Below are 13,705 nucleotides of genomic sequence, written 5' to 3'. Positions count from 1 at the left end.
CATGACCACCAGATATGCATGAATGTGCCTATAGTATCGCATCCTCTCCAGCATCTGTCTGATGAGCCAGGATATATTTTGCTGAGTCTAGAAGGGAAATAATACCATCTATAAAAGTAATTTATAAGCATTCTCTATTAATTTGACACAAATGGAGCAAGAGGAAGCGTTCATATTCTCATAGCGAGGGGTTCAAAATTAGTGCAAAAATTAGGGGCAAGAGTGGGCATCCTTGCCACTACCATTCAAGATTCCAAAAGAAGAGGATGTAAAGCGGTTTACAGATAAAGGGAGGAATACCAGCATTATCATATATTCAATGCTGCAATTTAATTTTTATAAGAGCATTGGAAAATGATCACTTGCTGTTCATTGAGCTCCAACACCAGAGGTTTTCTGTCTGCTCATGAACTAACCCCATGCAGGTCCTGTTATAGTCTATTGTCTCTGAATGGCTGAACCTGTCCAGTCCCAGATACTGGCAGACAAACAGCCAATGCTGAGTTACAGGGAACCAACTGCTAAGAGACAAGAAAATACACTGCCTATTTATTAGACTTTTGAAACCCTAAAAGAACTCTGATAAAAAACAAAAGGACAAAAAAAAATCAAAAAGACCCTACTCAGGGGCACACCCAATTATACGCATGGAAGTTTATACAAATGCAAGCGATGGCCAGCAAACGGAGACCAGCAGAATGGGAGAAATAGAGGAGAATACTATACCTGCTTCCAGTGGGATCCCTCTGGAAATGGCTGCAGGGTCAAATGCTAAGGGGATGTGACCTCTATAGAGATCAGCCTGGCTGACGCCACGTAGCAAGTGCTCATAGGTGGACATTGCATGGATATGTTCAGGAACTGTGGTGTGAGGCGACTTAGAACTTGACATTTCTCTTGGATTAGGAGTGCTCTTCCGTTCCTGAGTCACAGGTTTCCCAGAACTTATGCCTCCTGGAAGCGAAGAGAGTGAAAACACTCAGCATATCACAAACACAATTAAAGAGAATTTTCTCTTATTCATTTCATATGGTCCTATAATATACAAGTCGAACTATAGCATGTTTAAACACCTAAAATGATCACCTGTATTAAGATTTTATATCATCTTTATAAATAGTAGTTATAGTTATATCATGGTTTCAGAATTCACTGTGCAAAAGGAATAGTTATGTATTATAAGGAATAATGCCCACTTTACTTTGAATTAGAACGGATACGTACAATAGCAATGGAATGTCTTGATTGACCTTCATATGGTCACCATTCTCTCTGGTACACACAGACATGCACACAAATACCCTTCTTCTGCATGCTTGACCCCAAAACTGCATGGGAAAGTAATTGTTCATAGGCAATGTTTGTTAGCGGTGCCTGTCACTAGTTTCTACAATGTTTTTGTAAGGATTTGCCACACAGTGCATTCTGCACTATATTGTTAGCAAAAAAATAAGGTGGTGGAGTGGATAACCTGGCAGAGAGCATATGCACCCAGCAGGCTCTTTGCATGAGCTACACTGTACATGTATTCCCAAACCAGCATATTTGAGACTGCACTGGTCTGTCATGTATAGATGAAACCGAAAGGAAGATTCTAAGGCAGTGGTTCCCAAACTATGTGCCGTGGCACCCTGGGGTGCCTTGAGACGCTTGCAGGGGTGTTTCAGGTTGGTGGACCAGGAGAAATTCAAACATGTCAGTATAATAAGTAAAGCTATTGTTTGTGGCTTTGGATGGCGTAATGGTTAGCATTACTGCCTCGCAGCGCTGACGTCATGGGTTTGAGTCCCACCATGGCCCTAATTGTGCGTGGTTTTTATATTCTCCCGGTACTTGTGTGGGTTTCCCCTGGGTTCTCCTGTTTCCTCCCACAATCCAAAAATATACTGGTAGGTTATTTGGCTCCTAACAAAATTAACCCTAGAATGTCTGTGTGTGCGTGTACATGTGGTAGGGAATATAGATTGTAAGCTCCACTCGGGCAGGGACTTATGTGAATGTTCAAATATTCTCTGTACAGCGCTGCGGAATATGTGTGCGCTATATAAGAAACTGTTAATAAATAAATAATAAAAATGTATTCAAACAGAAGTTAATCCAATCGCTCACCACATAATTAACCTTAAGGATGACATTTAAACACAGATAACTTAAATTGCTTTCTTCATAATTTCTCAATAAGAAACTTTTGGTCAAGGGGTGCAGTCAATCAAAATCTGATACAGGGGTGTCAAACTCAAATTAATCGGGGGCCGCATCAGCAGTTTGATCACCCTCAAAGGGCCGGTTGTATCTGTAGGACTATGTGTCCACTCTTTATTATCATAAATTATTGTCACTGCATTCAATTATTACTGTTTTTTGTAATAATGTAAGTAATAACTAGCAGGGAGATTGGCTGGGGGCCTGGGACAGGGCACAGTGACGTGACGTCAGCTCGCCCAGCAGGTGACCTGGGCCTCTGGGTTCACAGGACTCTCGCTAGAGTTCTGGACTGGTGGTGACAGTGGGACAGAATGATAATGACCCTGGACACAGGCAGCCGCACTGCAGATTTGTGGGCTCAGGCTGCGGCTGTGTGCTGCTGGCCTGGCTCTCTGCCTGCCCGGCCACGGACTCTGGACTGGACAACAAGAGACAACACAACTGTGCCCACCCCACTGCCGAACTTACAGTAAATATACTGAACCAACTGATGCCACTTCTGCGCAACGTGGCACCACAGGCAGGAGGCAGCTCACCGCCGGGCCGGCGTCCAAGTCCGACAGGCAGCCGCAGCAGCATGCACGTCACGGTGTCACTGGCACTGCTGTCAGGCGGGCGTGTGTCACACATGGCAGCACCATAGCCGCTGCCCGCAGGAGGAGCCGGGGAGGAGTCGGGCACGTCACACAGTGACACTAACAAGTCTGTGTCCACTGTCCTGCCTCCCTCCTCCTCCCAGCGAGTGCCGCGGCGGAGTGACTATCACCCGGCATCCTCACGTTGTTAGGTATGTCTCTCAGTCTCGAGTTGTCATGTGAGTGTCACTGAATGTGATGTGACACTAACACTGTGATGGCTTCCCGCAGGAATGTAATCGGCGCCAGGCGGGGGTGGGTGGCGGCGGCTGCGCGGGCCACATGACGAAGTCTGGCGGGACAGATTTGGCCCGCTGGCCTTGTGTTTGACACCCGTGCTTTAGGGTGTCGCAATTTCAATAAGTTTGGGAACTACTGTTCTATGGGTTACTGGTGGAGTTGGAGGAAACTGCAAAGACAACCTTAAATGCAGCTCAGGCTCCTCCTACCTTACACCCCACCCCCAGTTTTCATCTAGCGAAGGACAGAGGAGAAGAGAGTAGGATAAGTTCAGGAGACTCACAAACCCACCCAAACGTGAGGGTCACTACGCTAAGCATAACCCCCCCCCGGTAACTAAAAATGCATGCAAATTGGAACCTGCTGAAAACAGTCTTCTGATAAAGAGGTTTCAGAGTAAAGCTGGGTACACACCTAAAGATTTATCTATCCAATCTGTCTGGTGTAAACAAAGATATTGTTGTGTAAAAAAGCAAATGCTCCCAAACAATGGAAAACAGACAATGGTCATTTTTTCTTATAACGGGTAAACATATTACGTGAGAAAATAATTAAGCATTTACCAGCAAAGCAGGTCATCAAAAAATTAGTGTATGCCTAAATATGCAGTGTAAATCAACTACTCTATGCCGAACATAGGTAATTAAGAAATCGGTACTTGTGTAGTTTCACGGCGCCAGCATGGCGTGCTACTTCCGGGTGTACGCTCACCACTAAATATGTCAAATAAACTAACTTAACTTCATGCCAACATGGATAGTTCATGCCTCCACTATCCATGTTGGCATGGAGTTGATTTTAAATAGTGTGGAGCATAGCGAGCCACCGAGCCCGCAGCGTGGGCGAGCGAGCTGGCGTCGTGAAACTACACAAATACCAAGAAATCTGTAACAAATTTACCCGAATCTTAAAATGGGATCTTATTGGCTATCCGGCTGCCACATGGTTTGGAGCCAAAACATGTGACCGCTTATAGCCAATAAGATCCCGTTTTAAGATTCGGGTATCCTTAGATGAAAAGCAACATTAAACAAACTGATAATAGTGTGGGATGTTTATTAAGCCTGGTGAAGTGATAAAGTGGCCGGTGATAAAGTGCCAGCTGATCAGCCTCTAACTGTCATTTTTCAAACCCAGTCTGTAACTTGGCAGATAGAAGCTAATTGGCTGGCACTATCACTGAACACTATAATTTCATCATCTTAATAAATCTGCCCGACTGAGAATAATGCAAAGGGGGTGCAGCATAAACCTGTGAACAAACACACCATAAATAAAAGGGAATGCAGCATTAAATATAGAAAACGAGATGCTGCTTATACCAATACCAAACCCAAAGGTGAGGTGGGCAGAAAACAATACACCTTGCCCTGAGTAAGGTATAGTAGAAGGGAAGACCTGGCATTCTCTGCAGGCAGGTTGAGATACTGTATGGCACTGCAGGTTTTAAAGATGTCTGAGGGCGAGGAGAGTAGGGAGGACTGTCACTGGGCTGTGTGCTCAGACAGCATTCAAAAAAGTGGAGGAAGGGGACAACAGAACAAAAGTTCCCCCCACCATGGGCAATCATTACAAGGAGCCCTTGCCATTAACAAATGGTGTCCCATTAGATCAGTGTCTTTGGTGGTCTAGTGAGGTTGTGGAGAACCGGACCCTCACTGGCAATCCCTAAAATGAATACCTGCCCTGAGTAGGATTTTGGGGAGGCGTCTGAGCTGCCTTGATAGTTGATTTTTGAGTACCCAGACTCTAGCAACCAGTTATACCCCATAGTATCCCCAAAGTCCTCCATGGCTGAAAGGGAAATACTCTTTCCCATATGAATGAAGTTGTAGTGAAACACTCGGTTGCAAAGAAATTAAACGAAAACCAGAGGACCTGTCCTATTTCAAATATAAAATGCACTAATATACTTTCTTATATAGACCAATAGTTTGCTATATACAACAATAAAATAAATACAATCTGTATTTTTAAAGAGAACATAAGTAAGTTTATGCTTATATGGATATATGGAAACACTGAATGAACACAGGTAGCAATCATTCACAAATGACATCTCATTACCTTGTGCAAGTATAGATCATTTTTGTGCGAAAGGTTTATTTTGCAATTAAAGGGAGCATACATATGACCTTTACCTTCATGTGGCCTCTGTACCGACTCCCTTGTAGTCACAGGAGATCCTCTATTCAAATGGCTGCTGTAAGATGCCCCATGTTGCAACTGATGATCTTCATATGAGAGTGGACTATGTCTGGGTTTTCCAGGGTCTGGTACAATTACAGGCGCTCCCCTTGGTATTGAGCTGGAGCTAGATCTACTTTTCATCAACATCTCATCATACACTCTTTCCATAGTCCTGTGGTCTTGCAAGACATCCATTGGGTGCAAAGGGTGGTAAGGTCTACCCGTACTTCCAATTATGGATCGCACATCATGCTTTTTGGAACTCAGAGAAGAACTGCTGTCATATTTCAAAGGTGTACCCTATACAGGAAAAGGAAGAACATGGTTTTAATGGAACCTCCACAAACAAAAAAACTTAAATATATGGCTTATGGATATGTAATATGTAGCTATTATCCATTTGCAGCTTCTTTCATCCTCATATACAATGTGTTCTCATTTAAAAGCTGAAATTATTTAACCATTATTAACTTATACTAAGTGCCACACTGTACTTTATCATTCTCATCAGGGAACATTTACATTTGCAAGGACACTAGAGAGTTTTTTTGTATTATTTCCTTTGTACAATTTATATAGTGCTGCTGGCACTAATTGGCCATCGGCAGGGGGTATGCAATACGTTTCTGTATGTGCGCTGCATAGGTAGGCACAATGTGATTGTCTGGTCGTGAACTGTATACTCCGACTAAAGTTATTGTGAAATATAAAGGCACAGAGCTGCAAATAAGTGGCTCCGCACACGGAAGAAGTGTGCATGTTCACTTCCTTTGCATACTTGTTATGGAGCTCAACAGAAGCCACTAGGGAGAGCCATGACCTTCTAAGAATACAAAAGTGGAGTCTCCAACAGCAGGAGATTTATTTGACTGTGAAATGCTTCTGGGGAGGAAGCATCCTCCCAAACTACAGTGTTTATTATGTAGCTGGGGTCGACCTGTGTTCGCCATTACAGACGACAATGGTTACCACCATGTGCCCATAGAGGAAATGGACACCAGGGCAGCAGTGGCCCAGTTAGAGAATATATCCTTCCACTTGATACTCCCAATGCCTTCTGCAAGTGCAGGAAGCCAAACTCAGGAGCCAAAAAAGAACTCACACTTATGATGCGCTTCTCCTTCACAATGCACCTGCTCACATGTCCAAGAAAGTCATGGATTTTCTGGCCCATGTAGACATCCAGGAACTTCCCATGAGTAAAGCTTTCAATTAGCAAAAAAAAACAACATCCACTACAGTTAGGAATTCTGGCTTTATGAGAAACTCCTTGCATCCCAAACTACCAGATCTGCCTAAAATTGTTCTCCCTTTGAAAAAAATCATCTAAAGAGGAGACAGGTCTGAAAAGAATCACTGGCTGACAGATTGTACAGGGCACTTATTCCAGGTCATGGGGTCTTTTTGGACATAAGTGAACCCCACTGAGACGCCAGAAGTTCCAACACACAGTACAGTCCTATTACGTCACACGTTGAACCTTGGCCATTACTTTACCTATATGCGGAATTGTCAAGCGAGACATCAGCTTACTAATAAACCAAACGCATATGTGAAAAGTAATAGGACATCTCAGAAGTGTGCGACTTTGCTAGCACAGTATTAAAGACAGTCTAGACTGGCAAGCTTTGCCATAAGCAGTCGAAGCATGGAAATTTACAGAAACTGAAACGTGGAAATTCCTAAATTTTTTTTTAAAAAACCTATTAAAAAGCAAGCGACTTTAGAATTACGTTTTCTCATTGAGCGCTACGGGGAGGTTACAGGCTAAACTTCACCCAGGAAACAAACCCATCTAGCACAAAGAAGGATCAGGTTTTTATTTATTTTTTTCCCATGAAACTTAAATCATTGCACATGGAATAGGTAAATGAAAACAACAGACAAGAATAAGTTCAGTACATATCTGTGCAATGTAACTTTAAGAAAGCACCACATTAATACAAACTTCTGTATAAAGTACACAATGACTTTCCAGCACTGTAAAGGATAATTTATACTGGTGTGGAAAGTTCCCCCCTGGTGACTGGAAGAGAGATCTAAACCTCATTCTGCAGGCTCTTGCATGTTATCAAGTAACTTTCTGTGCTGTGAGGTTCCATGGGCTGGCTCTGAGAATATTTCTTATGGAGAAGTGCCCAGTGACTCACAACCACAACAACAACAGCAGCAGCAAATCTGCCTGAGGACTTCCACGATCCAGAGCCAAGTGTGCTAGAGTGTGCAGTGATCTTTTGCCCAGTTACAATGTGATTTCACAAGGCATCTGTTATCATAGACATGGTGCATGACACTCAGACTAAAGCACTGCAAATACGTTTACTCGGAATATGCCGAGTCCATATATAGTTTGTGCTTTTTGAAATAAAACATTCAGACTTGTGTACAAATACTGTGTATGAATATTGAAACATTTGACAGGTATGGATTTTAATATTTAAAATCCCTTGTTTAAATTTAAGATCATTAATTAGATGTAGCATCAAATTATTCTGTTTCTTTGTGCATTTGATCATGGTCCACTTTACTGGTGGTTGCCTGCTCTGTTATTATTTTCAAACTTATTACAGTTATTACATTGGAGTACTACAACAATAGAAGTAGTACGTATAACCACAGATCACCCTGATGGCCTCTCTTAAGTTAGGTTTCATATTATAATTACCAATGTTATCCCCGGTTAGCAACTCAAGGTGGTTGTGTTTATATGTAGCTCCTAAGGAACACACACACTAGTGAGATTTGGCCCTTGACTAAGCGCATTCCAACAGATCAGGCCAAGAAATCGTATGAAAGGAGTCCAAATCAAATGTGTTTGACATCGAATGTGCAGTTCTGTGCACTTCGGATCGGGACCTGAAGATCGGATGGGCTGCAGTATAGATATGCCGGATCGTGCAGCCTCCAGCAGGCTTGGCTGGTATCGCAAATTATACATCGTATGCAAATGGACTGCATACGGTGTGTATCACACGCAGTCCTACCACTCAGGAAGCTGCTGGGAGGTTCACTGGAGATCTTCCGTGACTTCTCCCCTCAGAGAAGTCTCATAAGTGTATGGGCACCTTTAGGCCCAGTCACATATTGAAGAAATGAATGATACACCCATATGACAGTCAGCGATAGGGCACCACAAATTGTACTAATTTAATAACTACACACCTGTGTAATTGAACCTTCTTTATGAGTCCGTGGATTAACTTGAATCTCAGAGCTTTGTCTCATTTCTTCCCTAGGGATTTCATGGACAGATCTCCCAGCTTCCTTCACTGTGGCCACCATGTCCTCATGAGTCTTCATCTTGAGTTGGCCTGAAAGGCCTTCATGTGCTCTGACTTTGTAGGCATCTGGCAGGCTTCGTGGAGGAGTGCTTTCTCTTTTCAGCTGCTTAGCTTCTCTTCTGAGGTAGTCTTCTTGAGCCTCAATGTAAGAGCGAGGAATCCCTGAAGAGAAAACACAAAGACCATTAGAGCTACACATAATAAATAATGCAGCTATATATAGTTTTACAGATGTGCAGGTTATCGATTTACACACAAAGAGATCATATAGCAAAGCAGCAAATACATGCTAAACCCTTTAGGGCGATAACCCTTTCACTGTGTATAACAGGCTCTCATCTACAACCAGGCCCAATCACAAGAGTCTACACAAGATTGGAACTGGCAAATGTATCTGTGTAGTTAAATAGTTAAAATTCAAATATTTGATAATTTGATAGTCACCAAACTACACTAGCCAATTATACTTCCAACTAAGCAAATATACAGCACCCAAAGATACGTCCTCGTTTCAGCCTATGTCATTTGTATATGCAAAGCTAACCTCAGATGAACTGGAACCATTTGGTAAGCCCTGCGACCAGGGTAACATGTAACAAGGAATTAAGCAGCAGGAACCTTTCTAGCTTACGGCATGTCCTCAGAACAGAAACACTATGTACCTGGACAGTGCTGCTGCTGCTGCAGACATTAACCCATTAGCTAAACATTTAGACAAACAGACTAAACTTCTTAACATATCCGATAGCACAAACAATGCTGGCATCATCTGTACAATGATGTCCGATATTTATACCACAATAGGTCTTATAAGGTACTAGACTGCCCCCCTAGTCTGATGTGACCCTAAGTAACCCAATGCTAATTAGGGTAGTGTAAAAGCCAACACAACAGTATTTTTCAACACAAAGGGCCTGAAGCAGAGTTAGAAGCAAATCAGCTGTATGTTGCTCTCATAAGAAAAAACATGTATGTCGAACCTCTGGCTGTCAACCTAACCCATGTCGACCTTCCCATGTATCGATCTTGGCTCATGTCGACCCAATGTATGTAAACCTTAGTGCTGCCGACCTGATGACCATATACCATTGCCAATATTACCTTGTGTTATGGAGCCTCGGATATGCTGTGGCAGTTCCTTGATGCTGTGTGGACTGTGTCTGTCACAAGGGATTGCTCTTCCCATTAAACCTGCACACAAACAGCAAGACAACAATCAGCTCATCCCAAATAATTGATGTGACATACAGTATTACATGCCACATTTTTTTTGTAATGCAGCAATAGAAGATTAATAATTCTGCAATCACATGGTGCAAAACTACTACCTTTATTCTGTAATTTTATGTATTATGTTTACTAAGAAAAATACTAAGAGCATTGGTAAATAATGGAATTTACCATGGTTAAAAGTAATAACAAAAAAAGAAGCGATTGTATAATGTTACATAAGGGGAGGGGCCTTAGACTGCAAAGGTTGTTTAAGGAACCACAACCTTCACGGGCAATAAAAACACAAAAGTGTTAAGCCCCACACTTATATTATACTGTTAAATCCATATCGGTGCCCATCCAATTATTTATTTGTTCCCAATTTGGTCACACTGTACGGCACAACGGTCTATGTATGCTGATCAGTTTGTGAGAGGGATCTATTGGCAAATGCACAAACATTACGCTCTTGCTTTTTTAAAGGCACTGATTTCTCATAGACACCGCCAACGCGTGCAAAAGTACAAATATCACTGTCTACTATTGTAAAGCGCAACGGAATCTGCTGCGCTATATAAGAAACTGTAAATAAATAAATAAGAGAACTGCTCCAAGCTGAATATTCTAATCAGCAGCCAAATTCATTATATTAATATCAAAAGTGCAAACACACTGAGCAATTTTCCCCCTGCCTAGCGATTTTTGCTGCTGTGAAAAGGCTTTCCTTAGCGAAACCCTATGGAAAGCCATTCAGTCTGCTGGTACAACTAGCAGAAGAACAGTGGCTGCCATCAATGATGCAGGACCGCGCATCAGCCGTCACCGTTTCTCCATACACACTGGGCGACTTTTGAGCTGAAAGCAGCTCAAATGGTGAAACTGAGCTGTTTTCAGCTCAAAGCGGCCCAGTGTGTATGGGCCTTACGAGAGTTTAAAAACCTCACCTAGTTTTAACTGACAGCACAGGCCCGGCCCTCTCCTCTGCCAGCTCTGCCCACCCTCCCCTCGCTTTCTGCCAGTTATCTGTGCGTAAAAAATCTGGTGACTGAACCCAAAAGGGTACATATGGAGATGGTCTTTATAGCAGAACACCACATCTAAATAAGCCTAAGTATACACAACATGGATTTATTTCCCATTATATACACAAAGGTGGAGCCAGTATCACTTACCCTCTATAGGGCAAGATGATAACTCCCGACCTTGTAATCCTCTTGGGATTTGTCCTTCCATCATCTCATAAGTGCGTTTAGGAGCGCTTGCCTCTTGAGAGGAACCAACAGACCGATTGTCTTCTTTGGAGGTTTGAGTTGTTGAGCTACCTAAATAAGAATATACTGTCAAATTTGCATGCTTTGATCTATTCAATATTTGATAAATCACATTATTTTAAACAAGTTCATTAAAATTTTAGCCGGACTTCAATCTTGCAAACAATGAATTGTCCAAAATGAATTGAAGTCCTGATATCTAAGCTGTTATACAAGGTTTAATAATAAGAATAGAATGGAATTGTTCTTTGGGTCAGGGATGATACTCTCAAAATCTCGTTCCCCAGACAGAAAAGAAAGACATACTTTTGCATAGTATGTCTGAAAACCCCAAACATTACATCTGTATTAAAAAAAAATATGAAAATGGATTACAGTTTTAAAAAAAAAGTTGAGAAAATCTAAACTGATGCAATACCCTAACAAAATAAAGTCACTTCTTCACTGTAAAAACAAAAAAATAATAATCCAAAGATTATCAAGAGTGCAGTCATCTAAAAATGTGAGGAGTGGTATTACCACCAGAAATGTGTGAGTGATACTATTAATAATAAGCAGAGTCAGGTATTTTAAAATAGAATAATATGAATAATGAGTTTTAGGGGTTGTACTAAATAAAAATGTAAAAACAGAAAGAAAAAGCTGCACTTAAGGCTACCGGCCTCCAATGTCCAGATGCTTTATATAACAGATATTGAATTGGTAAGAGCCACCACCTTGAGTACCCGGCAATTGCTGGAGAACTAGTTAAAATGTAGCAGTCATCAGGAAAGATGAGAAACTGAACGCTGCAGTGGATGGTCCCCTAAAAGGGTGCATGGCCATTGTTGACAATCACTTGACTTTTTCATGGCAGCTTGACCTCTCAGGCACCCTGTGGGATGCAGATGATGGCTACTCCTACTCCTATTGAACTGCTGGGTAGAAATCCCACATGACCATTATCAGAGACTAGTGTAGTTTAGAACAGAAACGGTTTGTTGGATTTCTTGAACACTGCAAAGCATTATATAAAATATTAGTTTTTAATCTGTGCATGTCATTCAGTTTTAATGGGATCCTCTCTAAGAACGACAATTAGTCAATGACCAAACGGCTTAATGGACATCTAGAAAATCAGCCACCAACAGTCTGCAGAGTTGGAAAACCCATTACTTCTATAAGGAATGCCACTGTCAGTTTTAATAAAGACCTTCTAGAGTAACTCATTATGTCATCATGTTTTACACAATCTATTACAGCTCCAAGGAAAGGAAATCACCAGACTTGCCATCGAGGGACAGGATGTGGCCTTTCTTGCCTTTATAAATGACCTGACCTTTGGACAGCGGTTCCTCCCGCATTCTGTCTACCCTGCCCGGGCTGTGTTCTCCCATGATCTTCGATATGGTTCCCTTGTAAAGTACTTCTGCTGGAGTGCCCTAAAATAAGTACAGATACAGTATATGTGTAAGGACAAAGTAGAAAAAGCACAATCACTGTGTAATATCTGTGGTAACCTTACTCCATAGCAATATTGCCAACAGCAGAGTATAAGAAAGACTCACATGTGTTATGGACCCTCTGTATGTTATTTGGGGATCTGGGGAAGGTCGACTGCTGGGCAAACCTTTAATGAGACTTCCTCCTTGAGAGCTGCCTGAAATGGAAAAAAAAATTCTTACCGGTATTTAAAGTCCACTAAACTCTAAGGGGGTATTCTATCCTGGATCACTGCTGTCGATCCCTCCTGACAGCCATGATCCCGGGCCGTTTACGGTTTTTCTGACAGCAAAATCGGCAGGCGGTATTCAATGTCCCGCTTGCCAATCTGCGAAAAGTGGGCGCGTCCACGTAAACGGTCGTGGATCTTCAATCTGCGGCTGGGATCGCGACAATTCACGGCCGTTATCAGCAGAGCTTATCAGCTTCTAAAGTCAGGCTCGTTCTGCCATGATCCCTCTTCAATGCTGTTGGTAAAGACAGCATTGAATAGGAACCCGCTGCTATTTCCCCCATCGGGAATAGCAGCGGAGCATTGAATGCCCCAAAAATCAGTAGCCCCTTTAATAGGCTACCACATTTTCATAATGGCTTTGGAAGTTTTAAAGGTATGTACATGTTTGCATGATCACCCAGCTACTGTTGCCCAGTGGCAGATAAAATATTTATATAGAGAAGCTACTCACATTTTGTCATTTAAATCCTGCGATTACCAATGTTAATGTTAAGATCAGTGATAGCAGTTGCTTATCATATGTTGGAAACATCAGCAGTATTGTATGACAATAATTGTCGATTAATTCTCATAAATGTACTTGTGATATGCATACAGCAGGCCAGGCTGTCACAATACAGGTTGGTTGTTTGTATGAACAAACTACCAGTAATTTTACAACTACACGGCCAAAAACTCCTAATTAAGTCTATAATAAACAATACAAAATGGTTATCCAAGTATTTAACAAGGTTACAGATTCAATGCCTGACGTGTCATTGTAAATCATGTTAGTAATGCCACACATGCTGTATAAGGTACATAAATACATTGCAATTTAAATTCTATGCACCACATGTTTATAATACATATATATATACATTTTATTTAAAAAATTCATCTATATATAGGTCTAGTGTCTGATTGTGTGTCTCCGAAACACTGTTGGCAGAGAGTGAAACTCTCTCTCTCACA

The 13,705-nt window shown here is 41.8% G+C and overlaps 1 protein-coding gene across 15 annotated transcripts in view; it reads right to left on the bottom strand.

Moving 5' to 3' along the window:
* NCOR2 (nuclear receptor corepressor 2) overlaps nucleotides 1–13,705 on the bottom strand; it is a 351,963-nt gene that overhangs the window by 37,048 nt on the left and 301,210 nt on the right. For 11 of the 15 annotated variants that reach the window (XM_083150819.1, XM_083150847.1, XM_083150856.1 and 8 more), the window contains 7 exons: nucleotides 12,582–12,673; nucleotides 12,296–12,455; nucleotides 10,936–11,085; nucleotides 9,653–9,742; nucleotides 8,433–8,713; nucleotides 5,222–5,570; nucleotides 727–954 (listed from right to left, as the gene is read on the bottom strand). In XM_083150819.1, the coding sequence (XP_083006945.1) occupies nucleotides 727–954; nucleotides 5,222–5,570; nucleotides 8,433–8,713; nucleotides 9,653–9,742; nucleotides 10,936–11,085; nucleotides 12,296–12,455; nucleotides 12,582–12,673 (1,350 nt within the window). The remainder of the gene's footprint in view (nucleotides 1–726; nucleotides 955–5,221; nucleotides 5,571–8,432; nucleotides 8,714–9,652; nucleotides 9,743–10,935; nucleotides 11,086–12,295; nucleotides 12,456–12,581; nucleotides 12,674–13,705) is intronic. The other 4 variants (XM_083150761.1, XM_083150789.1, XM_083150865.1 and 1 more) reach the window with 2 other exon arrangements.

Source organism: Crinia signifera, chromosome 1 (genome assembly GCF_055691185.1).
Source record: "Crinia signifera chromosome 1, ASM5569118v1, whole genome shotgun sequence".
Lineage (NCBI taxonomy): Eukaryota > Metazoa > Chordata > Amphibia > Anura > Myobatrachidae > Crinia > Crinia signifera.
Note: the sequence above shows the minus strand (reverse complement) of the source record. Positions and strands in the feature narration are given on the sequence as shown.